Genomic DNA, 26,724 nt, shown 5'->3' on the forward strand with positions numbered 1-26,724 from the left:
ACCACGAGGAACGCTGGCATAGAAATGTTTTTAATTAAATAAATACACAAAAGTACATAGGAATTTCCTTGGCAAAACGTCATTCGGGTTTGGGAGTTGATGCTCTCAAATGCTATTCTTTACGGAGTCACCCCGGTCTAAGCCCATGGAAATGGACGGATTTAGACTAGAACAGTGGTGGCCGAACTGGCTTAATGCAAGAGCCACATAGAATAAGCATCAGCTATTTGAGAGTCGCAAGACATGAATGTCAGATGTCTGAGAGCTGGAAGGAAGGAAGAATAGAGAAGGCATAGAAGTACTTTTCTCCCTTTCTCTCAGTACAAGAACTCGTGGACATTCAATGAAATTGCTGAGCAGTCCGGTTAGAACGGGTAAAAGGAAGTATTTCTTTACCCAAAAGGTGATTGACACGTGGAATTCACTGCCACAGGAGGTGGTGGCGGCTGCAAGCATAGACAGCTTCAAGAGGGGATGGGATAAACATGGAGCAGAGGTCCATCAGTGGCTATTAGCCATAGGGTATAGATGGAACTCTCTGGCTTTGGCAGTGATGCTCTGGATCCTTGGTGCTTGGGGGGAGCACAGTGGGAGGGCTTCTGGTCTCCTGGCTGCACTGATGGACCTCCTGATGTTTTTTTTTATTACTGTGTGACACAGAGTGTTGGACTGGATGGGCCACTGGCCTGATCCAACATGGCTTCTCTTATGTTCTTACGCAACACAGAGTGTTGGACTAGAGCGTCCACTGGCCTGATCCAACATGGCTTCTCTTGTGTTCTTATGTGACACAGAGTGTTGGACTGGATGGGCTATTGCCTGATCCAACATGGCTTCTTTTATGTGTTTGACTGGAGGGGCCACTGGCCTGATCCAGCATGGCTTCTCTTATGTTCTTCTGTGACACAGAGTGTTGGACTGGAGGGGCCATTGGCCTGATCCAACATGGCTTCTTTTATATTATTCTATGACACAGAGTGTTGGACTGGAGGGGCCATTGGCCTGATCCAACATGGCTTCTCTTATGTTCTTACGCAACACAGAGTGTTGGACTAGAGCGTCCACTGGCCTGATCCAACATGGCTTCTCTTGTGTTCTTATGTGACACAGAGTGTTGGACTGGATGGGCTATTGCCTGATCCAACATGGCTTCTTTTATGTGTTTGACTGGAGGGGCCACTGGCCTGATCCAGCATGGCTTCTCTTATGTTCTTCTGTGACACAGAGTGTTGGACTGGAGGGGCCATTGGCCTGATCCAACATGGCTTCTTTTATATTATTCTATGACACAGAGTGTTGGACTGGAGGGGCCATTGGCCTGATCCAACATGGCTTCTTTTATGTTCTTATGTTAGGAAGGAAGGAAGGAAGGAAGGAAGGAAGGAAGGAAGGAAGGAAGGAAGGAAGGAAGGAAGGAAGGAAGGAAGGAAGGAAAATGGGGAAGATGAAAAGAAAGCAACTTTAACTTTAAAAGCATTCTCCAAGCTGTCGGCTTGCTTTGTTTGAAGAAGTGATTTAAAGAGACCAATGCCTTCTCCAAACTGGTCAATGGGGCTGTGGGGACTTCAAGAACCACATAATATGTGTGAAAGAGGCACACGTGGCTCCCAAGCTGCAGTTTGGCCACCCCTGGGCTAGAGTTACTTTGCAAAGGATTGCGCTGTTAGTCTAATTTTGGTGGTGCATCCGAACTGATGTTCTTGAGGATGCAGCCAGAATACTGGTGGTTCCACTGGCTTTTGCCTCAGTATCAGTCCTTCTTGCGAGGCTTCCAACCCCAGTTTCATTGCAGTGGGCGTGAATTCAGGATCTTCCCCCTGCATTTCAGGCAAACCCCAGATGAATACCCAGCCCTCTCCGTGTCCGACTCACCGTACACCGAATCAACATCGCTGAGGGCAAACACCGCAACCGTGCGCTGGGAGGAGAGGCGCCTGCACCTCGTGAGCCAGCGCTGGAGACAGCACAGGGCCACGCACAACAGGATCATGGCCAGGAAGAGCGACATGCAGAGCCTGGACAAGAGGAAAAACAATCCATAGAAATTGCTGAGCAGTCGGGTTAGAACGGATAGAAGGAAGTCCTTCTTCACCCAAAGGGTGATTAACATGTGGAATTCACTGCCACAGGAGGTGATGGCGGCTATATATATGCGCGTGTGTGTTTATACACACAAACATATATTGGCCACCGTGTGACACAGAGTGTTGGACTGGATGGACCATTGGCCTGATGCAACAGGGCTTCTCTTATGTTCTTATGTCTGGGGCAGTGATGCTCTGTATTCCTAGTGCTTGGTTGGGGGACAGTGGGAGGGCTTCTAGTATCTTGGCCCCACTGATGGACTCCCTGATGGCCACTGCGTTTTGGCCACTGTGTGACACACAGTGTTGGACTGGATGGGCCATTGACCTGATCCAACATGGCTTCTCTTATGTTCTTATGTGACGCAGAGTGTTGGACTGGAGGGGCCATTGGCCTGATCCAACATGGCTTCTCTTATGTTCTTATGTGACGCAGAGTGTTGGACTGGAGGGGCCATTGGCCTGATCCAACATGGCTTCTCTTATGTTCTTATGTGACACACAGTGTTGGACTGGATGGGCCATTGACCTGATCCAACATGGCTTCTCTTATGTTCTTATGTGACGCAGACTGTTGGACTGGAGGGGCCATTGGCCTGATCCAACATGGCTTCTCTTATGTTCTTATGTGACGCAGAGTGTTGGACCGGAGGGGCGATTGGCCTGATCCAACATGGCTTCTCTTATGTTCTTATGTGACACACAGTGTTGGACTGCATGGGCCATTGACCTGATCCAACATGGCTTCTCTTATGTTCTTATGTGACGCAGAGTGTTGGACTGGAGGGACCATTGGCCTGATCCAACATGGCTTCTCTTATGTTCTTATGTGACACAGAGTGTTGGACTGGATGGGCCACTGGCCTGATTCAACATGGCTTCTCTTATGTTCTTATGTGATTCAGAGTGTTGCACTGGAGGGGCCATTGGCCTGATCCAACATGGCTTCTCTTCTGTTCTTATGTGACACAGAGTGTTGGACTGGATGGGCCATTGGCCTGATCCAACAGGGCTTCTCTTATGTTCTTATGTCTGGGGCAGTGATGCTCTGTATTCTTAGTGCTTGTGGGGGCACAGTGGGAGGGCTTCTAGTATCTTGGCCCCACTGATGGACCCCCTGCTGGCCACTGGAGGGGCCACTGGCCTGATCCAGCATGGCTTCTCTTATGTTCTTATGTCACTCAGAGTGTTGCACTGGGGGGGGCATTGGCCTGATCCAACAGGGCTTCTCTTCTGTTCTTATGTGACACAGAGTGTTGGACTGGATGGGCCACTGGCCTGATTCAACATGGCTTCTCTTATGTTCTTATGTCACTCAGAGTGTTGCACTGGAGGGGCCATTGGCCTGATCTAACAGGGCTTCTCTTCTGTTCTTATGTGACACAGAGTGTTGGACTGGATGGGCCACTTGCCTGATCCAACAGGGCTTCTCTTCTGTTCTTATGTGACACAGGGTGTTGGACTGGATGGGCCATTGGCCTGATCCAACATGGCTTCTCTTATGTTCTTATGTGACACAGAGTGTTGGACTGGAGGGGCCACTGGCCTGATCCAACAGGGCTTCTCTTATGTTCTTATGTGACACAGAGTGTTGGACTGGAGGGGCCACTGGCCTGATCCAACAGGGCTTCTCTTATGTTCTTATGTGACTCAGAGTGTTGCACTGGAGGGCCCATTTGGTCGGTGTGGGATAAGGAAGTCGCAGTGGCCAACCCCCCCCCCCCCAAGTGACATCAGAAGGTTCACAAGTGGGGCTAGAAGCCCTTCCACTTTGCCCCACCCCCCAGCACCAAGAATATAGAGCATCACTGCCCCAGACAGTTGCAATAATAAACTGTGGCTAATAGCCACTGATGGACCTCTGCTCCTGATGGCCAGGAAGTCCTTCCCAATGTTGAGCCGGAAACTCTTCCAATGCAATTTCAACCCGTTGGCTCTGGTCCTACTCTCTGGGGCCACAGAGAACAACTCCACACCATCCCCCAGATAACAGCCCCTCAAGGACTCAAAGATGTCGACCCCACCACATCCCAAACACCTCCTCTCCAGGCCAAACATCCCCAGCTCCTTCAAGCTTTCTCATAGGACTTGGTCTCCAGACCAATGTGTGTTTAAACCCAGGGATTTTGCTAGAAGGGGAGGTAAGAAGAGGTGCCCCAGTCTGGATTCATCCTTGGTGAGTGGTGAAGATCGCCCCCCCCTCCCAGGTCATAAGACAAGCTAAACCACAGCTTTCCGGTTCAGTAAACAACTTCTTTGGGATTCTCCAGGAATCGTCTCCTGGGGTGCAATGCATATGCTCATGTTTCATCAAGCTGCATGTTGTAACATCAGTTTGCTAGCTAGCTAACCACAGTCTCATTTCCTGGGGCCCTTTGGGACTTTCCGAGCAAGGACAGCTTTTCACAACACAACAGACATATTTCACATCGCTTGAAGTGCCTCTTACACTGCCCTTCAAGCAAGCTTATTTGCTTCTCTTTGGCCCAACCGGTTCGATCGCACCCTTTTACTTATCAATTAACTATCAGTAGCCCATTTTATTTTGATCTTTAATTAACACCTGCCACACATCCAGTGCCTCTCCGCAAAATACCCTCCAAGTTTCAAAAAGATTGGACCGGGGGTCCAATTCTATGAGCCCCCAAAGAAGGTGCCCCTGTCCTTCATTATTCCCTATGGAAGGAAGGCATTTAAAAAGTTTGAGGTCCCTTTCAATGTGATGGCCAGAACTCCCTTTGGAGTTCAATGCTGCTTGTCACAAACTTGCTCCGGGCTCCGCCCCCAATGTCTCCTGGCTCCACCCCCAAAGTCCCCAGATATTTCTTGAATTGCACTTGGCAACCCTAGTATGTACTTACCAGAGGTACCAGGGACTGCTGTTGGGCTCTTCAGAACCAAGGCAACTGGCAATAAAACATACAGACATCCATTAAACTGAGCAGCAGGCATGGCCTCCAACTGTATAACCGTTGGACCTGGGAGCCTCAATCTGGGACCTTCTTCATGCCGCTGGGCCAGGGCACCTCCCCAGGGAACATCGCTGCTGGCCCGCCCTGGTACCTCCTGGGCAGAACTGATGTTCCCTCAGAGAGGGATGGAAGCCACTGGCTTAGATGGCTTCCCCAAAAGATCATTTGATATTTATTTAACACCTGGCTACCCCGCCTTTCTCCCAAGTGGGGGAGCCCCGAGCAGCTTACCCAGTTCTCCTCACTCCTCTCAGCAATCCTGTGTGGCAGGCCAAACTGAGACAATGTGACTGGCTCAGGATTTGAATCTGGGGCTCCTAGATCCTAGTTCGTCACTCTAACTATAGATGTGGGGGTGCAGTGTGGTGTGTCTACACACACACACACACACTATCCAAAGAGGATAGGCCTACTACCCATTAGATGTGATGGTTAAATGGAGCCTCCATGTTCAAAGGCAGAATACTTTTAACCAGGTGTGGAATTCTAGCAGGAGCTCCATTGCATATTAGGCCACCCCCCCCCCCCCGATGTAGCCAATCCTCCAAGAGCTTACAAGGCTCTTTTTTTGAAAGCTCTTGGAGGATTGGCTACATCAGGGGTGTGTGGCCTAATATGTAAAGGAGCTCCTTCTACAATTCCACCCCTGCCTTTAACAATCAGATGCCGGTGTTGGGTTAGCTGGGCCTCGCTCTAATCCAGCAAGGCTCTTGAGGGGTTCTTCCGCTTCGTGTATGACATGATCCCAAATAAAGTTTGAGTCCATTCAGGCACCCTTGAAGACCGACAAAGTTTTATTCGCGCTTCTTTGGAACATTGAAATGTAAGGTAACAGTTCATACATATAGACAGAGGGCAAACAGCAAATCATCCTTCTCCTTCTTAATGGTGGAATGCTAAAATCAGTCAACCGAGAAGGATGAGTTTCCACATCAGTCTCTTATTTTGGCAAATGTATTTATATCCCGCCCTCCCCTGACGGGCTCAGGGGGCCAACAACAAATAAGAACAACATAAAATATTAAAAGCAAATATACAATAAAATCGTTTCCATTATATAATCATTAAAAGTCCAAGATGCACATTGATGTTGTAGCTCAGGGGTGGGGAACAGCGGCTCTCCAGATGTTTTTTGCCTACAACTCCCATCAGCCCCAGCCAGCTGGCTGGGGCTGATGGGAGTTGTAGGCAAAAAACATCTGGAGAGCCGCTGTTCCCCACCCTTGTTCTAGTTATTCTGATGTTTCTGGTTTCAGTTATGTTAGTTCAGTGAGATTGTCGGTGCTGTGGAATAATAGCCACCTCCCCTTAACCTTTAAAAGCAAGTTTGAACAGTTCGGTCTTACAGGGCCCTCAGGGAGGGCATTCCACAGAGCGGGGGCTATTACCGAGAACGCTCTGGCTCTGGCGGTCGACAATCGAGCTTCTTTCGGTCCGGGGATCTTAAGAAGATGTGTGTTTCCTCTGTAATTATGGTGACCTTATCACCTTCGCTTGTTATTCTTGTTTGGTGTTTGCATCGGTTAAAACATCTTCGTCATGCTGCATGCTAATTTGCTTTGCCCTCTCTGCCTATGTTAACTCCCGTTTCAGTGTATCTGAGGAAAGTTGCGTGCACACCAAAGCTCCTTCTCAGAATTAAACTGTGTTGGTCTTAAGGGTGCCACTGGACTCCAACTTTAGGGGAGGAATGGTAGCTCAGTGGTAGAGCATCTGCTTGGTAAGCAGAAGGTCCCAGGTTCAATCCCCGGAATCTCCAAAAAAGGGTCCAGGCAAAATGGTGTGAAAAACCTCAGCTTGAGACCCTGGAGAGCCGCTGCCAGTCTGAGAAGACAATACTGACTTTGATGGACCAAAGGTCCGATTCAGTATAAGGCAGCTTCATATGTTCATATATGTTCAACTTTGTTATACGCTGTTTCAGACCAACGCAGCTAACCACCCTGGCGCACTAAGAGAAGCTCGGTATTTGCTTTATTTTTATTTATTTATTTGATGATGATGATGATGATATTGGATTTATATCCTGCCCTCCACTCCGAAGAGTCTCAGAGCGGCTCACAATCTCCTTTCCCTTCCTCCCCCACAACAGACACCCTGTGAGGTAGATGAAGCTATTGGATTTATATCCCGCCCTCCACTCCGAAGAATCTCTGAGCGGCTCACAATCTCCTTTATCTTCCTCTCCCACAACAGACACCCTGTGAGGTAGATGAAGATATTGGATTTATATCCCGCCCTCCACTCCAAAGAATCTCAGAGCGGCTCACAATCTCCTTTCCCTTCCTCCCCCACAACAGACACCCTGTGAGGTGGGTGGGGCTGAGAGCACTCTGACAGAAGCTGCCCTTTCAAGGACAACCTCTGCCAGAGCTATGGCTGACCCAAGGCCATTCCAGCAGGTGCAAGTGGAGGAGTGGGGAATCAAACCCAGTTTTCCCAGATAAGAGAGCTCTGGCTGACCCAAGGCCATGCTAGCAGGTGCAAGTGGAGGAGTGGGGAATCCAACCCGGTTCTCCCAGATAAGAGAGCTCTGGCTGACCCAAGGCCATTCCAGCAGCAGCAAGTGGAGGAGTGGGGAATCAAACCCGGTTCTCCCATATAAGAGAGCTATGGCTGACCCAAGGCCATTCCAGCAGCTGCAAGCGGAGGAGTGGGGAATCAAACCCGGTTCTCCCAGATAAGAGAGCTCTGGCTGACCCAAGGCCATTCCAGCAGCAGCAAGTGGAGGAGTGGGGAATCAAACCCGGTTCTCCCATATAAGAGAGCTATGGCTGACCCAAGGCCATTCCAGCAGCTGCAAGCGGAGGAGTGGGGAATCAAACCCGGTTCTCCCAGATAAGAGAGCTCTGGCTGACCCAAGGCCATTCCAGCAGGTGCAAGTGGAGGAGTGGGGAATCAAACCCAGTTCTCCCAGATAAGAGAGCTCTGGCTGACCCAAGGCCATGCTAGCAGGTGCAAGTGGAGGAGTGGGGAATCGAACCAGGTTCTCTCAGATAAGAGTCTGCACACTTAACCGCTACACCAAACTGGCTCTCCAACACTTTAAAGCGTGTCCACCCTCCTGACTCCCACTTCCCACCCCACCCCCCAAGCAAAAGTGAGCAATGTGACGGAGGTCTGGGCTTTTACCTCTCCGCAGATTCACAGGCTGTCTCTGAACTCGCCAGCTGAAAGACACAAGGAATGAGGGAGCCAGTGGGTCAACGTGGAGAAGAGACCCTTGCACCTTGGTTCACATGGAGGAAAATCTGGAATACGATTTGGGTAGAGTCCCCCACCACCAGGCAGCCCAACTAGGCTTGCCAACTTGGGATTGGGAAACTTCTGGAGATTTGGGAAGGGGGTGTAGCCTGGGGAGGGACTTAAGTGGGCTATAATGTCATAAGAACCTAAGAGAAGCCATGTTGGATCAGGCCAATGGCCCCTCCAGTCTAACATTCTGTGTCACACAGTGGCCAAAAACACCAGGTGCCCTCAGGAGGTCCATCATTGGGGCCAGGACACTAGAAGCCTTTCCACTATGCCCCCCCCCCCCCAAGAATACAGAGCATCACTGCCTCAGACATAAGAAAAGCCATGTGAGATCAGGCCAATGGTCCTTCCAGTCCAACACTTCCACATCACACAGTGGCCCAAACTTGGGCCATCAGGAGGTTCCCCCAGCAGGCCAGGACTCCAGAAGCCCTCCCACTGTGGCCCCCCTAAGCACCAAAAAGACAGAGCATCCCTGCCCCAGACATAAGAACAGAAGAGAAGCCATGTTGGATCAGGCCAATGGACCACCCAGTCCAACACTCGGTGTCACTCAGTGGCTAAAAAAAAAACAGGTGCCATCAGGAGGTCCATCAGTGGGGCCAGGACACTAGAAGCCCTCCCACTGTGCCCCCCCCCAAGAATACAGAGCATCACTGCCTCAGACATAAGAACATAAGAAAAGCCATGTTGGATCAGGCCAATGGACCACCCAGTCCAACACTCGGTGTCACACACTGGCCAAAAAAACCCAGGTGCCATCAGGAGTTCCATCAGTGGGGCCAGGACACTAGAAGTCCTCACACTGTCCCCCCCACCTAAAATCCACCTTCTGAAATACCCATGTTCTCCAGAGAAATTGATCTCTGTAGCCTGGAAATCCCATAAACACCTGAAGCTGCCTTCTACTGAATCAGACCTTTGGTTGGTCCATCAAAGTCTATATTTTCTACTCAGACCAGCAGTGGCTCTCCAGGTCCCAGGCAGAGAAAGGCCTTTCCTGTCACTTCCTACCAGATCCTTTTAATTGGAGATGCAGGGGATTGAACTTGGGACCTTCTGTGTTCCAAACAAAGGCTCTGCCAGTGAGTCGCATCCCCATCCCCTTTGTTGTCATTCCTCAAGATCTCCAGGCCCTACCTGGAGCTTGGTAAGCCTAAGCCCAACCCTTTGGCCAGACAAAGAGAAGTAGCGGAGGGGAGACTCGGTTCTGCCTCCTGTAATTTCCCTGGTGAATCTTGAACGCCCTGGGTGGACACAATATTGTTGCACGTTCCCTGCTTCTGAGCAGTGAGAACTTTGAAGGGCAGCTCTTGCTGGGTGGGCCTGCGAACGCTGGAATCTCTTATTACCTGCCCAATTTTTCTAATGTTGGCTTTGTTTGAGAATGCACAAGTAGAACATTGGGCTCCCCCTTTTGCACAAGGTGCATTCCACATGCAAGCAAAGTAGCACGCCATCAGCGTTAGTCTGCTACAGACACCGTTTCAAAATATCATTGCCGGTAGTAGTTGTGGAGGGAGGGTTATGTGTAGAAGAACCAGATCCCCAGGCCAGCTCGCCCATTAGGCAAACTAGGTAATTGCTTAGGGCGGCGGGAATGCGGTGTGTGTGTGTGTGTGTGCCAAATTTGGCTGCCCAAACCTGTTTGTCTCCCCCCCCCCCCCCCCCCGTCACCAATCGGCCATTGGCCTGATCCAGCATGGCTTCTCTTATGTTCTTAAAGAGTCCTTGAGGCAATTCACCCCATGTGGTCTCGACTTTGCTGCTGCAGTCATTAAAAGAAAATATATCCCCCCCCTTTATAGATATAAATTACATGTAAAATTATAAATAACACATGACGAAATTGAAGTAATGTAGCGGCAAGGGAGAAGGCAAGATGAGCATTTATGAGACCTCTGTCTCTACTAAGATGGTAACTTTTTATAGATCAAATTTTAATATGTTTGCTAATGTTTTTGAACCGTTGTTAGCCACCCAGAGCCTGTCAGGGGAGGGCGGGATATAAATCTGATAAATAAATAATAAATAAATAAACTTTCCACCTCGTTACCCGGTTCCTTCTACCCTCACCGAGGGATCTTTTCGCCCAGCCCACGGGCGTTCTTAGCAGCTCCTTTTGCATTTCATTTCTGATGGATTTATTTAATGAGGATTTCCCTATGCACCAGTTGTACACCTGGCAAAAAAAATTAGTAATAATGTTTTTGGAACGAGGTGTGTGTGGGTTTATTTATTTATTTTCAAACGGAGACAAACAAGAAGAGTTTCCCCCTGGAGCTGATGTGAATTTGTGCGGGGGTGGGGGGGGGCGGGGCGGGGAAAGCAATTGTTTGAAGCTTGATGGCTTCTGCAAAAATTCACATTGAAATCCTTCTAACTGGAACCATCTCATTTAAAGATCAATGGAACAGACAGAATAACTGGAATCTTCCCATTTCCAATCCAAGGATTAATGCAGGGGTATCAAACATGCAGCTTGGGGGACGAATCAAGCCCTCAGATAATTCACTGACTTCTGCTTCCTCCCTCTCTTGCTTCCTTCTGCATCACAATTTGCTTTGTCAGGCTTGCTCAATCGCGCAGGATTTTCCTATGAAGAAAGGCTAAAGCACTTGGGGCTCTTTAGCTTGGAGAAACGTCGACTGCGGGGTGACATGAGAGAGGTTTACAAGATTATGCCTGGGATGGAGAAAGTAGAGAAAGAAGTCCTTTCCTCCCTTTCTCACACTACAAGACCTCGTGGGCATTCGATGAAATTGCTGAGCAGTCAGGTTAGAACGGATAAAAGGAAGTCCTTCTTCACCCAAAGGGTGATTAACATGTGGAATTCACTGCCACAGGAAGTGGTGGCAGCCACAAGCATAGCCAGCTTCAAGAGGGGGTTAGATAAAAATATGGAGCAGAGGTCCATCAGTGGCTATTAGCCACAGTGTGTGTGTGTGTGTGTGTGTGTATATATATATATATATATATATATAGTTTATATCTCCCTGACCTGGCGTTACATTTTATGACGCACATGGCACGGCCCGACAAGGTCAAGATCCGGCCCTCATAGCAAATGAGTTTGACACCCCTGGATTAATTAATGGGGTCTGGCTGGTAGAGGGAATCCACCCATTTGTTTCTAGTTGGGTTGCCAACCTCCAGGTGGCACTATCTGGTGATCTCCTGTTATTCCAACTGTAATCCAGACAACCAAGATCAGCTCTCCTGGAGAATATGGCTGCTATGCAGGGTGGATTCTTTGGCATTATACCCTTTGGAGGCCCCTCCCCTCCCCCAACCCCACCTTCCCCAGGCCCCACCCCCCAAACCCCCAGGTATGTTCCCTACGCACTCCCCAAAAAAATCTCCAGGAATTTCCCAACCCAGAGTGGCAAGCCCACAGGAGCACACGGAGCTGAAGGAAATGGCTATGGGTTCAACTTAGGGTTGCCAAGTCCAATTAAAGAAATATCTGGGGACTTTGGGGGTGGAGCCAGGAGACATTGGGGGTGGAGTCAGGAACCAGGGTGTGACAAGCATAATTGATCTCCAAGGGAGTTCTGGCCATCGCATTTAAAGGGGCAGCACACCTTTTTAAATGACTTCCTTCCATAGGAAATAATGAAGGATAGGGGCACCTTCTTTTTGGGGCTCACAAAATTGGACCCCCTGGTCCAATCGTTTTGAAACTTGGGGGGCACTTTGGGGAGAGGCACTAGATACTATAAGGAAAATTTGGTGCCTCTACCTCAAAAAACAGCTCCCCCAGAGCCCCCGAAACCTCCAGATCAATTCTCCATTATACCCTATGAGAATCGATCTCCACTTAGGGAATAATGAAGTGCTCAACAGATGTTCCTCCCCCCCTCCCCCCGTTTCTGGCGACTCTGAAGCAAGGGATTGGCCTCTCTACTCACGAATTGCAGCCAACTTCTTCCAAGTAACACAGACACCCCATCCCAAGAGGGAGCCTTTCAATCGGAGACTGAAGCCTCCGGAGGGGGAAAGTCACATGGTCCTCTGGGGGGTGGGGCTTCCCCCGCTGGCCAGCTGACTGGGGGCGGGAAGGAGCCTGGGAAAGCGGAAGAACCCCCGCTGGGACCTGGGGAATGGCAAGCCTAGTTCAACTCCACCCCTGGCTCCGCCTTGCCCTCCACAGGCAAATCAACACCCACCAACGTTGCCCGTGGTCAGCTCTGGGCTAGTGGTCCCAGAAGCCCTACCCCTTTGGCTCAACATCCTTCTGGCTACCAGCAGCCCCCCAGGGCAAGCGCCCTCTGGGAAGGCTCCATGTAAGTGACAGGGCCCTTCAGCTTTATCCGAAGGTGTCCGCTGCATCTTCCCAGAGTAGGGGAAATACGGAAAGTGACGTTATCGTTTCCTGCCACTTCCTCTGGATCCACGGTCTGCAGCTTAAATTCAAGCCCTTTTAACGATCCAATTATTGCTCCAGTTAAGAGATGCCAACAAAGCAGTTGCAGAAGAGCCCGAGATGCAGCCTATGCCGTAAAACCTGCCCTTACCTGGGAGGACGCCAGGTAGAGACCTCCACTTTGCAAGATGGTCAGGGGAAAGAGCCCTGGCTGAAGGCTCCACATTGCTGGCCAGAGAGACCTTCTCCAGCCTCTATTCCCAGCCAGCGGTCCTCTCAGGATCGATCTAGAGTGATTTCCAGCTCCTGAAATAACATTAATGATGCCTTAGGATGTGGAGTAGAGAGCCCCGTGGTGCAGAGTGGTAAAGCTGCAGTACTGCAGTCAGAGAATCATAGAAGAGTTAGAAGGTACCTCTAGGGTCATCTAGTCCAACCCCCTGCACAATGCAGGAAACTCACAAACACCTCCCCCTAATTTCACAGGATCTTCATTGCTGTCAGATGGCCATTTAGCCTCTGTTTAAAAACTTCCAAGGAAGGAGAGCCCACCACCTCCCAAGGAAGCCTGTTCCATCGAAGAACTGCTCTAACGCTCAGGAAGTTCTTCCTAATGTTGAGCCGGAAACTCTTTTGATTTAATTTCAACCAATTGGTTCGGGTCCTACCTTCCAGGGCCACAGAAAACAATTCCACGCTGCCCTCTAGATGACAGTCCTTCAAGGACTTGAAGATGGTGATCCTATCACCTCTCAGCCACCTCCTCTCCAGGCTAAACATCCCCAGTTCCTTCAACCTTCCCTCATAGGACTTGATCTCCAGACCCCTCACCATCTTTGTCACCCTCCTCTGGACCCGTTCCAGCTTGTCTGTATCCTTCGTAAAATGTGGTGCCCAAAACTGAACACAATACTCCAGGCGAGATCTTACCAGAGCAGAGTAAAGCCATACCATCACGTGATCTGGACACTATACTTCTGTTGATACAGCCCAAAATTGCATTTGCCCTGTGCTCACGACCTGAGTTCAATCCTAACGGAAGCTGGTTCAGGTAGCCGGCTCCAGGTTGACTCAGCCTTCCATCCTTCCGAGGTCGGTCAAAGGAGTCCCCAGCTTGCTGGGAGGGGGGAAGGGTAGAGGACTGGGGAAGGCAATGGCAAACCACCCCGTCAAAAGTCTGCCGTGAAAACGTTGTGAAAGCAACGTCACCCCAGAGTCGGAAACAACCGGTGCTTGCACAGGGGACTACCTACCTACTAGGATGTGGAGTACGTCGGGCAATTGATCCGTGTGTCGCTTGGGAATTCCATCTGTCCTTGCACCATTTCACGCAAAGGGCAGCCAGTGGTTTGAGGAATGGGAACTGAAGGATAGCCAGCCTGCTGCCGACGGGGAACGGGAAGACGCCTCCCGCCCTTGCCAGCCTTCGCCCCCCTGAATCCAAGAACCACGTGTGCATGCAAAGGTCCCAGCTAGGGAAATGCCAGGGTGAAGTTCTGCAAGGAAAACTCCTCTGTTCCTCTGCTTTGTTTCCCAGCCCCCTACTTGTTCTACATACATTATTACTTGCTTTTTTCCAGCTGTACATGCGCCCTTGCTGGGCAACCATCGTTAACTTTGTTCCTCAGGAAATGGACACGAATGGTGTGGCTCGGAATGGTCATTGCCGTCATTTAAGGCTAAACATTAAGCAGGAATCATTGCCCTTTGGGCAATGATTGATCCAGTGGAGAGTGGAGGCAGCTCACCCCGCCCCCCACAACATCCACCTGATTCCTAGGAAGGCCGGAGGGTGGGAGCCAGGCTGTGCCCGCTCTGGCCCTGTGCCCTGATGTCCTTCAGAGAGCCGCCGGTTTCTGGTTTGGCACCACCTTCATGCTGATCCAAACAGGCAAGTTCAGCTGAGGAGGACGTTAAAAACCAAGTCGTGGTTGCGCATGTCTAAAGCAGTCTTCCAGGATGGTGTATCAAACTGTGCGAGCACGAGGCTGATGAACATGAGTCGACAGTGTGATGCGGTGGCTAAAAAGGCCAATGCAATATTGAGCTGTATCAACAGAAGCAGAGTGTCCAGATCACGTGATGTGATGGTGTCACTTTACTCTGCTCTGGTAAGACCTCACCTGGAGCCTTGTGTTCAGTTTTGGGCACCACATTTTAAAAAGGATATAGACAAGCTGGAACGGGGCCAGAGGAGGGCGACGAAGATGGTGAGGGGTCTGGAGACAAAGTCCTATGAGGAAAGGTTGAAGGAGCTGGGGATGTTTAGCCTGGAGAGGAGGTGGCTGAGAGGTGATAGGATCACCATCTTTAAGTCCTTGAAGGGCTGTCCTATAGAGGATGGTGCAGAATTGTTTTCTGTGGCCCCAGAAGATAGGACCAGAACCAATTGGTTGAAATTAAATCAAAAGAGTTTCTGGCTCAACATTAGGAAGAACTTCCTGATCATTGGAGCGGTTCCTCAGTGGAACAGGCTTCCTCAGGAGGTGGTGGGCTCTCCTTCCTCGGAGGTTTTCAAACAGGCTAGATGGTCATCTGACAGCAATGAGGATCCTGTGAATTTAGGGGGAGGCATTTGTGAGTTTCCTGCATTGTGCAGGGAGTTGGACTAGATGACCCTGGAGGTATCTTCCAATTCTATGATTCTATGACTGTTAAGAGAGGTTCCTCAGTGGAACAGGCTTCCTCCTTGGGAGGTGGTGGGCTCTCCTTCCTTTGAGGTTTTTAAAGAGAGGCTAGATGGCCATCTGACAGCAATGAAGATTCTGTGAATGTAGTGTTTGTGAGTTTCCTGCATTGTGCAGGGGGTTGGACTAGATAATCCTGGAGGTCCCTTCCAACTCTGATTCTATGAAGGCATAACTCAAGTTCTTGGTTTCCTACCCATAACTTCTGGGGGTCGATCCACCCCTCAATACCTGTTCATACTGATAGCAAAATGAAAAGGGAAAACCCAAGAAAGTCAACAGGAAAGAGGGAAGTTTCTGTATTCCTGTGATCCAGAGCAAAGGAAATGGAGATGACTTTGGGGCCCAGGCGCATACTGGGACACAGGATTGGGTCCCGTCAGTACCATCCGCAGGGCTCACACAATTCCACACTCGGCCTTTCATCCTGGTTCAGTCCTGTCCTCAGACTGACATTCTGCACTAGAATCGGAGCAACCAACTCTATGAGTCTATGATTCTGGCGTAGAAAATCAGTTTGAGGACAGGGGTGAACCAGGATGCAAGGACTAGTGTGGAATTGGCCTCCGTCCTGTCTGACAAAAGACACCTGCAGAAATCCCAATCGGTGCAAAATCGGGTTCCTCATTTGATATTCCTTCACAAGGGCTAATTGCTTATTTACATAAAACCATCAAGCTGTCTAATGAGTCAAGCGAAATGCGCAGAAACCGAGCCTCCGTTATGTGGGACGCATAGAAATGGAGCTTGAAATCACAGCTGCTCGGGATGGAGGCTGAGAAAAACAGGAGACGCACTTGCGGATTCAGGGCCTCCTCCAGCTGTTGCTGGTCTGCAGGAAGGCGCCAGGTTGGCGGAGATCCCAGGCCAGCCGTCTCCAGCTCAAGCAGCACCTGTTGGGTGACTTCCTGCAGCAGAATGCTAGTAGCTGTCTATTCAGCCTGTTAATGAATACAGATGGCGGGTTTTGCTAAGTTTCTTATGTGGAAACAGACTTGGGGAACGGATCTCCGTGGAGCTTCTCAGTCCCCAAACAGCAACAAGAGCTGGCACAGCGGGTAGGGCAGAGGGGTGACCTGCGTTCAGATCTCCACTTCTACCATGAAAGGTTGCCCGGTGACCTGAGCCCTGCGTCATCCTCTCAGCCTGACTTGCTTCACATCTGGTTTTCGAGTCCAGTAGCACCTTAGTAAAGGTAAAGGTAGGTCTCTGTGCAAGCACCGACTCTGGGGTGACGTTGCTCTCACAACGTTTTCAAGGCAGACTTTTTACAGGGTGGTTTGCCCTTGCCTTCCCCAGTCATCTACACTTCCCCCCCAGCAAGCTGGGGACTCATTTGACCGACCTCGGAAGGATGGAAGGCTGAGTCAACCTTGAGCCGGTGACTTGAACCCAGCTTCTGCTGGGATTGAACTCAGGTTGTGAGCAGAGCTTGGACTGCAGCTTTACCACTCTGCGCCATGGGGCTCCTTAAAGGTAAAGGTAGTCCCCTGTGCAAGCACCAGTCGTTTCCGACTCTGGGGTGACGTTGCATCACGACGTTTTCATGGCAGACTTTTAATGGGGTAGAATCATAGAATCATAGAGTTAGAAGGGACCTCTAGTGTCATCTAGTCCACCCCCCTGTACAATGCAAGAAACTCACAAATACCTCCCCCTAAATTCACAGAATCTTCATTGCTGTCAGATGGCCATCTAGCCTCTGTTGAAAAACCTCCAAGGAAGGAGAGCCCACCACCTCTTGAGGAGGAAGCCTGTTCCACTGAGGAATCGCTCTAAGGGTCAGGAAGTTCTTCCTAATGTTGAGATAGAAACTCTTTGGATTTAATTTCAACCCATTAGTTCTGGTCCTACCTTCCAGGGCTACAGAAAACAATTCCACACCATTCCCTATATGACAGCCCTTCAAGTACTTGAAGATGGTGATCATATAACCTCTCAGCTGCCTCCTCTCCAGGCTAAACATCCCCAGCTCCTTCAACCTTTCCTCATAGGACTTGATCTCAAGAATAGTAGTTTGCAATTGCCTCCCCCAGTCATCTGGGGGACAGCCAGTTTGGGATAGTGGTTAAGTGTGCGGACTCTTATCTGGGAGAACCGGGTTTGATTCCCCACTCCTCCACTTGCACCTACTAGCATGGCCTTGGGTAAGCCAGAGCTCTGGCAGAGGTTGTCCTTGAAAGAGCAGCTGCTGTGAGAGCCCTCTCCAGCCCCACCCACCTCACAGGGTGTCTGTAGTGGGGGAGGAAGGGAAAGGAGATTGTGAGCTGCTCTGAGTCTCTGAGAGCCAGTTTGGTGTAGTGGTTAAGTGTGCAGATTCTTATCTGGGAGAACCGGGTTTGATTCCCCACTCCTCCACTTGCAGCTGCTGGAATAGCCTTGGGTCAGCCATAGCTCTGGCAGAAGTTGTCCTTGAAAGGGGTGCTTCTGTCAGAGCTCTCTCAGCCCCACCCACCTCACAGGGTGTCTGTTGTGGGGGGGGGGAAGGGAAAGGAGATAGTGAGCTGCTCTGAGACCCTTCGGAGTGGAGGGCGGGATATAAATCCAATATCTTCATCTACCTTACAGGGTGTCTGTTGCGGGGGGGGGGGGAGGTAAAGGAGATTGTGAGCCGCTCTGAAACTCTTTGGAGTGGAGGGCAGGATTTAAATCCAATATCTTCATCTACCTCATAGGGTGTCTGTTGTGAGGGAGGAAGGGAAAAGAGATTGTGAGCTGCTCTGAGACTCTTTGGAGTGGAGGGTGGGATATAAATCTTCATCTACCTCACAGGGTGTCTGTTGTGGGGGGGGGAGGTATAGGAGATTGTGAGCCGCTCTGAAACTCTTTGTAGTGGAGGGCGGGATATAAATCCAATATCTTCATCTACCTCAAAGGGTGTCTGTTGTGGGGGAGGAAGGGAAAGGAGATTGTGAGCCGCTCTGAGACTCTTCGGAGTGGAGGGCGGAATATAAATCCAATATCTTCATCTACCTCACAGGGTGACTGTTGTGGGGAGCGGGGAAGATAAAGGAGATTGTGAGCCACTCTCAGACTCTTCGGAGTGGAGGGCGGGATATAAATCCAATATCTTCATCTACCTCACAGGGTGTCTGTTGTGGGGGAGGAATGGAAAGGAGATTGTGAGCCACTCTGAGACTCTTCGGCGTGGAGGGCAGGATATAAATCCAATATCTTCATCTACCTCACAGGGTGTCTGTTGTGGGGGAGGAAGGTAAAGGAGATTGTGAACAGCTCTGTGACTCTTCGGAGTCGAGGGCGGGATATAAATCCAATTCTTCTTCTCTTTCAATGGATGCCTAGGTCACACATATTGCTAAAATGACATTTTCCCATCTACGCCAAGCTAGGCAACTGGCTCCCCTCCTGTCTTGTTTGGACCTAACCAGGGTAATCCATGCAACGGTCATCTCCAGGCTAGACTACTGTAACTCATTCCGCGCTGGCCTGCCCTTATTTATTTATTTATTTTCGCATTTATATCCCGCCCTTTCCGTCGAAGCAGGCTCAGGGCGGCTAACAACATTAAATATCCACAATAAAACAATAAACACTAAAAACACTAAAAACTGTTACAGCAAGATCAATTAAAATTAACAATTGCACTTTAAATATTGAACAATTTGTAAACAATTTTGGTGCTAAGTTCCATACCATGATGTTAAACAGCTTTATACTTTAGTTGAAGGCCATTCGGAAAAGTGTTGTTTTACAAGCCTTGCGGAATTGGGCAAGGTCCCGCAAGGCTCTAACATCATCAGGGAGCTGGTTCCACCAGTGGGGGGCCGCAATAGAGAAGGCTCGTTCTCTGGTAGCCTTCAATCTCGCCTCCCTCGGCCCGGGGATTTCTAATAGATTTTGTGATCCAGATCTCAGTACCCTCTGCGGAATATATGGGGAGAAACGGTCCCAAGCTAAACAGAACCTCGGCCCTTGACTTTAACCCGGAAACTCCAACGAGTCCAGAATGCAGTGGCATGAGTCCTGATAGGAACACCACGGACAGCACACGTTCAACCTGTGCTGCGTCAGCTACGCTGGCTTCCGACTGAGTACCGAGTTAGATTTAAGTTTCTGGTTATGACCTTTAAGGCCTTGAGCGGTCTGGGACTGAAGAAAAAGAAGAAGAAGAAGAAGATATTGGATTTATATCCCGCCCTCCACTCCGAAGAGTCTCAGAGCGGCTCACAATCTCCTTTACCTTCCTCCCCCACAACAAACACCCTGTGAGGTGGGTGGGGCTGGAGAGGGCTCTCACAGCAGCTGCCCTTTCAAGGACAACCTCTGCCAGAGCTATGGCTGACCCAAGGCCATGCTAGCAGGTGCAAGTGGAGGAGTGGGGAATCAAACCTGGTTCTCCCAGATAAGAGTCCGCACACTTAACCACTACACCAAACTGGCTGACAAGTCTACGGGACTGTCTCCTCCACTATGTCCCTGGAAGAGCGTTATGCTCTACTGGACAAAATCTACTGGTGGTCCCTGGCCTGAAAGACATCTGGCTGTCCTCAGTGATCTGGTGGAACGCTCTGCTGGAAGATAAGAGGGCCTTGCGGGTTCTTTTATAATTCTGCGGGGCCTGCAAAGTAGAGAGGTTCCGCCAGGTTTTTGTTTTGAGGTCAGCGACAGTTGCCAGGGTGGCATCCCCCCCCCCTCTACTTAAGGGGGGGATCTGCTCCCAATGTCTGGAAAGCAGAATTACAGCACATTATAAAGTAGGTTTCCTGCATTGTGCAGGGAGTTTGACCAGATGACCCTGGAGGTCCCTTCCAACTCTATAATTCTGGGTTCATTGGGTTGCAACTGATTTAAATTATTGGTTTTATTGATTTTATGTGTACCTTTTGTTGCACATCGCCTAGAGCCCAGCATCGGCCGGGGTGAGGCAATTCATTAATAACAACAACAACAGCCCCCCCCAGCAGGGGTTTAAAGGGGAAAAGGATAAAAATAAAACAGAAGTACAGAATGAAACAGAACAAGAGGGGATTGGATAAACATCTGGAGCAGAGGTCCATCAGTGGCTATTAGCCACAGAGTACTGTTGGAACTCTCTGTCTGGAGCAGTGATGCTCTGTATTCTTGGTGTTTGGGGGGGGAACAGCGGGAGGGCTTCTAGTGTCCTGGCCCCACTGATGGACCTCCTGATGGCACCTGGGTTTTGGCCACTGTGTGACACAGAGTGTTGAACTGATCCAACATGGCTTCTCTTATGTGTCAGCGAAGGGGGCATTGAAGTTTCAAAAATGAATAGACTTGTCTTTGTTCAAAACTAAGTTTCCATTTTATTGATTACAATAATGCTACTCTCTACGCAGGTTAATTGAAACTGATAACAAAATAGGCAAAAGCATTGGCATTTATGTGGATACATCAAAGACTGGGGTTTTAAATCACTTCTCATAATAAAGCTGCAATCTGCTTGTAACATGTTACCATTTCACACACTCCTTATCTCCCTCTTTGTGATGGCCTTGTTCAGCTGCAGCAGGCGCCTGGGAAGTGCCTGGATGTTTTGCACTTCAAAGACCTTACTGGCCTCTGGCACCTTTTTCACTCCCTCCTTCCCCCCCCCCTCACATTCTCTTGAGACATTAGGGTTAGTAAGGCAGAGATTTACAGAGTTAGTTGATGGTAAATAAACATTTCAAAAGACATGGTTTACTTCAAGGAACACAAGCTGACATACTGCCCCCCTAAGCTCTTGCTTGGGGTTTGTCTGGGTGCAGTAGGTAAAATTGCTTCAATAGTTGAGGGGCGTTTAAATCAGAGGATTTCACCCATTCGTCACAACTGGGCGGAAAGTAGCGTCAGCGGACTACGTAATACAAACCCCCCCTTTGCAGCTTAGAATCGAGGATCTCCTTCACTTCGTGATGTTTCTGACCCATCACCAGAATGGGTTCCAGTTCGGGGGCTTGAGGATGCCACTTCGAACCACCTGGATCTCGACGGACAAGGCTGCAATGGAAAACAGGGTGTATTTTACTGAACAGTTTGGGCAAGTCCAGTTCTACAGTCACTTTGTTAATCACCTTTTTATTTTGAAAGGTCCCAGGAGTTGGTAGGCTAGCTTCCGGGAAGTCTGTGGCAGTGGTAAATTCTTGGTGGAGAGGAACACTGTCTCTCCCTCTTTAAAGTCCCACCCCAGGCTATACTTTTTGTCAAATTGAGCTTTGTAGTCCTTTGTTGCCTCTTCCAGATTTTCCTGGATTACTTTCCAGGACTTCTCTAGCTTTCCCCACCATTGCTGGCACTCGGGAGATAGGGGTGGGTCATTTCCTCCCGGGAGGGAGGGGAAGGGTTTTCCCTCGTAGCCATGCACTGCTTGGAAGGGGGACATTTTTGTCCAGCTGTGGAGGCTGTTGTTATATCCATACTCGGCAAAGGGCAGTAGCTCTACCCAGTTGGTCTGTTGAAAGTTTATGTAACACCGTAGGTATTGTTCCAGAAGCCCGTTCACCCTCTCACTTTGACCGTCCGTTTGCGGGTGATAGGCGGAGCTTAGTCCCTCTTCCATTCCGGTCAGCTTGCAGAACTCCCACCAGAAGTTGGCAACGAATTGTGGCCCGCGGTCGCTAATTACCTTATCAGGGAACGAGTGGGCCCGGACCATGTGTAAAAAGAACAAATAAGCCAGCTGTTTGGCAGTGGGGAGCTTTCGGCAAGGGATAAAATGAGCCTGCTTAGAGAACGTGTCCACCACCACCAATATTTCTGTTCTGCCCCTGGAGGGCGGCAGCTCTACTATAAAGTCCATTGATACTACCGACCAGGCCGCTCAGTGGTGGGGAGGGGTTGCAACAGTACCGGCACCTTCGCCCCCCTCCTTTTTGCCATGAGGCAAGTGGGGCAAGTTTGGATGAATTCCGATATATCCTTTTTCATTTGTGGCCACCAGAATTGTCGGTGGACTAGGTGGAGGGTTTTTATGTAGCCGAAATGTCCTGCCAGTTTGTTAGTGTGGCAGTGTTGCAGCACCTCCACCCGCAGTGATTTGGGGACATAGAGTTTTCCGTCGTGGTACCAGAAGCCTCCCTCCCCCTTCGTCAGCCCCTCCGGCCGGTCCTTTCCTTCTGCCTCGGCCTCAGTTATCAACTTATTCCCCCCCCCAGGGGCCCTTTTTTTGTGCTGCGGTTTTTGACCTGGTTTGCACGGCTCCTGCCACTGCCCCAGGAGGTATTAGGGAGTCTATGATCTCTTCCCTTTCGCTCTCGTGTTGGGGCAATCTCGAGAGCGTGTCTGCTAAAAAGTTTTTCAAGCCGGGGATGTGGCGCAGGGTAAAATCGAATTTGGCGAAGAACCCAGCCCACCGGATCTGTTTCCCGGTCAGCTTCTGGCGCCCTGTGAGGGCTTCTAGGTTCTTGTGGTCAGTCCATATCTTCAACGGGACCCACGCCCCCTCTAGCCACGATCGTCAAGTTTTTAGGGCGAAAGTCACTGCGTAAGCCTCCTTGTCCCACACCGACCAATTTCACTGCTCGTTTGAGAATTTGCGTGAGATGTAGGCACATGGCCTCAGGCGGCCCTCCTCGTCTTTCTGCATTAATATTGCTCCTACGGCCGTGTCGGAGGCGTCGCACTGAACCACGAAAGGCTTGAGCTCATTGGGGTGCACTAGCACCGGCTCGCTGGTGAACAGGCACTTCAGGGTGTCAAACGCCTCCTGACATTGCTTAGTCCAATTTAGCTTTGCCCCGGGCCCCCTCCCCTTGGTTTGCAGGAAGTCGGTTAATGATAGGGCCACTTTGGCAAACCCCTGTATGAACGATCTATAGAAATTTGCGAACCCGAGGAAGGACTGGAGCTGTCTACGTGTCCTCGGGGGTTCCCATTCCAACACTGCTTGTATTTTTGTGGGGTCCATGGCTAGCCCCTTGCCCGACACCCGGAAGCCCAGGTAGTCCATTTCTTTTTTATGGAATTCACACTTGGACAGCTTAGCGTAAAATTTATTTTGATACTGGGTGTCCAAGACCTCCCGGACTAGTTTCACGTGTGAGGCTAGGTCCTTGGAATAGATAATGATGTCATCCAGGTACACCACCACCCCCTGGTACAAATACTTTCTCAGCACATCGTTGATAAAATTCATGAACACCCCCGGGGCCCCCTGGAGACCGAATGGCATCACTAAGTATTCGAACTGCCCCATGGGAGTGTTGAAGGCAGTTTTCCACTCATCCCCCTCCTTGATGCTCACTCTGAAGTAGGCATCTCGCAGGTCGAGCTTGGTAAATATCGACCCCTTTGAGACCTCACTCAGCAAGTCTTTGATCAGGGGGAGGGGGTAGGCGTTTGACATAGAAATCCCATTGATCCCGCGAAAATCGGTACAAAGCCTCAGACTCCCGTCCTTTTTCTTTCGGAAGAGGACAGGGGCAGCGTGGGGCGCCGTGGCTGGGCGGATGAAGCCCCTGCGCAGGTTTTTGTCCAGGAACTTCCGTAATTCCTCCTTTTCCACCCACCCCATGGAATAAAGTTTTGCCTTGGGTAGCGACTGGCCCGGGATGAGCTCTATGGCACAGTCGGTGCTCCGATGAGGCGGTAGCTCATCGGCCTCGATCTCGCTGAATGCCCCCTTCAGATCCCGGTACTCTCGTGGGATGGTCTTTATTTCCTCTATGGTCACACAAATCTTTTTGTTCTTAGGGGGTGGTCTGGGGCCCCACAATTCTCGCCACAGGTGGGAGGTGTACCGTCTGTCGATGAAGTCTATGGTGTGCTCCCCCCACTCTATTTTCGATTGGTGCCTGGCCAGCCAACCCACCCCCAACACAATGTCGAACGAGCAGGAGGGGGCGATCACAAATACTTCCAAGTCCCAGTGATCGTCTATGCCCATGGGGCCTCTTGTGTCTGCTCGGTACATGGCTCCTCCCTCATCCTAGTCCCGTCCATCTATTCGAACTCAAGGGGTCTAGGTAGTAGTTCTTTAGTGAGTTCGGAGTCGGGGTGGTTACATTTCAAAAGACATGGTTTACTTCAAGGAACACAAGCTGACATTATGTTCTTATGTCTGGGGCAGTGATGCTCTGTATTCTGGGTGCTTGGGGGGGCACAGTGAGAGGGCTTCTAACCCCACTTGTTACCTTCTGATGACACTTGGTTTTGTTTTGTTTTTAGGCTGCACCTTGGGTTGTTTTTTTTCCTAGACCCACTTGTGAACCTCCTGATGGCACTTGGTTTTTTTTTTTGTGGCCACTGTGTGACACAGAGTGTTGGACTGGATGGGTCACTGGCCTGACTCAACATGGCTTCTCTTCTGTTCTTATGTGACACAGAGTGTTGGACTGGATGGGCCACTGGCCTGATCCAACAGGGCTTCTTTTATGTTCTTATGTGACACAGAGTGTTGGACTGGATGGGCCATTGGCCTGATCCAACAGGGCTTCTCTTATGTTCTTATGTGACACAGAGTGTTGGACTGGATGGGCCACTGGCCTGATCCAACAGGGCTTCTCTTATGTTCTTATGTGACACAGAGTGTTGGACTGGATGGGCCACTGGCCTGATCCAACAGGGCTTCTCTTATGTTCTTATGTGACACAAAGTGTTGGACTGGAGGGTCCACTGGCCTGATCCAACAGGGCTTCTCTTATGTTCTTATGTGACACAGAGTGTTGGACTGGATGGGCCACTGGCCTGATCCAACAATGACTTCTCTTATGTTTTTATGTGACACAGAGTGTTGGACTGGATGGGCCTGTGGAGAAACGCCATCTGAGAGTGTTGGTGCTTCATCCAAAAAGGCAGGGATCAGTAAATCCATTCAGCCGGCTTTGTAGCCTTCCCCTCACTCCCCCCCTCCCTTCCTGAGCCAAACCAACAACGCTAGGGGGAAAGTCTCCTAGAGAGGCAGGAAGGGCTGTTGTTCTTGCCATGTGCTAGGCAGGAAGAGTTTTCTCAGTTTGCAGCAGGCGCTCGGGAAGGGAGGCTGCTTGCCTGTGGGCTCCTGCCTGGGAGGCTCCAGGCAGTAAGACAAAGTAAGTCATTCTCTTAGGCAGATCAAGTATAGACCAGGGACAATACGATGCGTTTAAAAACCACCTTTATTTTGTTATGCTGTTTGCTGAGCTGTGTTGTGCTGTACTAGGCTGTGTTAACTTTTTAAAGGCAACTGTTTTTGGTTTGTTTTCCTTTTCCTATCTTTTTCTCTTTTTAAATAAATATATTTTTACTGTTTAAATGCTGGCAATCAATCTCTGTACCACCTAGATCCCCAGACCGCTTTAGACCACGCTGTTTTAAGGAGGGGGCCCCGGGGAAGGGGGAAGGCATGCAGTTGGATAAGGTGCCAATCCTCCAGGGGTGCCCCAAAGAAGCGCTGAGGTCTCTGTGAAACCCAAGTGCAGGGTGGCAGAGGACCTTGAGGCCTAGCCTCATAGCAGGAGAGGGGGATTGGGAGTCCTGTTCCTCTCAATCTGAACCCCGGGACTGAGCAGGTGGTGGCAGCGAGCCCAAGGGGCAGGAGGAGACATAGCTCCCTCCAGGAGTTGGCGACTCCATAGGGAGCTGACGGGACCGGGTCTGAAGGCAGAATCGGGCCGGTTTCGCCACACTTGGCGGCAGCGGTGGGATGAGAACAAACAGAGAACTTGATTGGCCAGGCATTTTTGCTTTTTGATACGTGCAAGCACCCAGAGGAAGCAACAGCGGTTTTGTTTTATTTTCGGGTCAACTGGAGTAGGGAAAGTTTAGTTAGTTAGGATGGAGCGTGCTAAGAGGCTGGAAATCCTGGAGATGACAAAGCCACAGCTCCAGGAAGAGTGTGCAAAGCTCGAGCTGGAGTGTGACAACCTGACTGTAGTAGATATGCAAGACCTCCTGTTGGAGTATCATCAGCATGCAGGGGCACTTGCAAAAATGTTCCCCACCCAGTCAGAAGAACTCTTGCGGCTACGGTTGGAATTGGCAAGAATCCGTACCAAGGCGTACCAAGAGCGCAGACGGGAGGAACGAGAGAGAGAGGAACGACAAGCAGAGAGGGATGCGATCCGCAGACAGGAAGAAGCAGAGACCCGCCGGCAGGAGGAAAAAGAGAGAGCTGATATCCGCAGACGGGAGCAAGAGGAGCAACGTCGCCATGAGCTTGAGGTGCTACGTCTGGAAGCTGAACTAAGCAAAGAGATCCAAGTCACCCCCAAAGACTTTGCAGTGTACAAGGAGGGAGAAGACCCCTCCACATACCTTTCCAACTTTGAGAGGGCAGCCAAACAGTGGGGGATTGCAGAGGAGGACTATATGTCTTACCTCTGTAGCAACCTGACTGGAGAGCTTTCAGCCATCTATTACAGCATGCCTGTGGAAGATGGGGGGATAACTTTTGCGGCCTATAAAGCCACTGTATTTAAAAGGTT

General features: G+C 50.2%; 1 protein-coding gene across 1 annotated transcript in view; it reads right to left on the bottom strand.

Moving 5' to 3' along the window:
• The window catches only part of LOC132574430 (zinc finger protein 709-like), a 39,712-nt gene extending 15,476 nt beyond the window's left edge, over positions 1-24,236 (bottom strand). Inside the window, exons 1-4 of the mRNA XM_060242785.1 lie at positions 23,702-24,236; positions 23,294-23,635; positions 21,259-21,325; positions 1,848-2,015 (exon numbers count right to left, since the gene is read on the bottom strand). Of these exons, the coding sequence (XP_060098768.1) occupies positions 1,848-2,015; positions 21,259-21,325; positions 23,294-23,635; positions 23,702-24,236 (1,112 nt within the window). The remainder of the gene's footprint in view (positions 1-1,847; positions 2,016-21,258; positions 21,326-23,293; positions 23,636-23,701) is intronic.
• Positions 24,237-26,724: the final 2,488 nt, after the last annotated feature.

The sequence above is a fragment of the Heteronotia binoei genome, chromosome 6, assembly GCF_032191835.1.
Source record: "Heteronotia binoei isolate CCM8104 ecotype False Entrance Well chromosome 6, APGP_CSIRO_Hbin_v1, whole genome shotgun sequence".
Taxonomy (NCBI): Eukaryota; Metazoa; Chordata; class Lepidosauria; order Squamata; family Gekkonidae; genus Heteronotia; species Heteronotia binoei.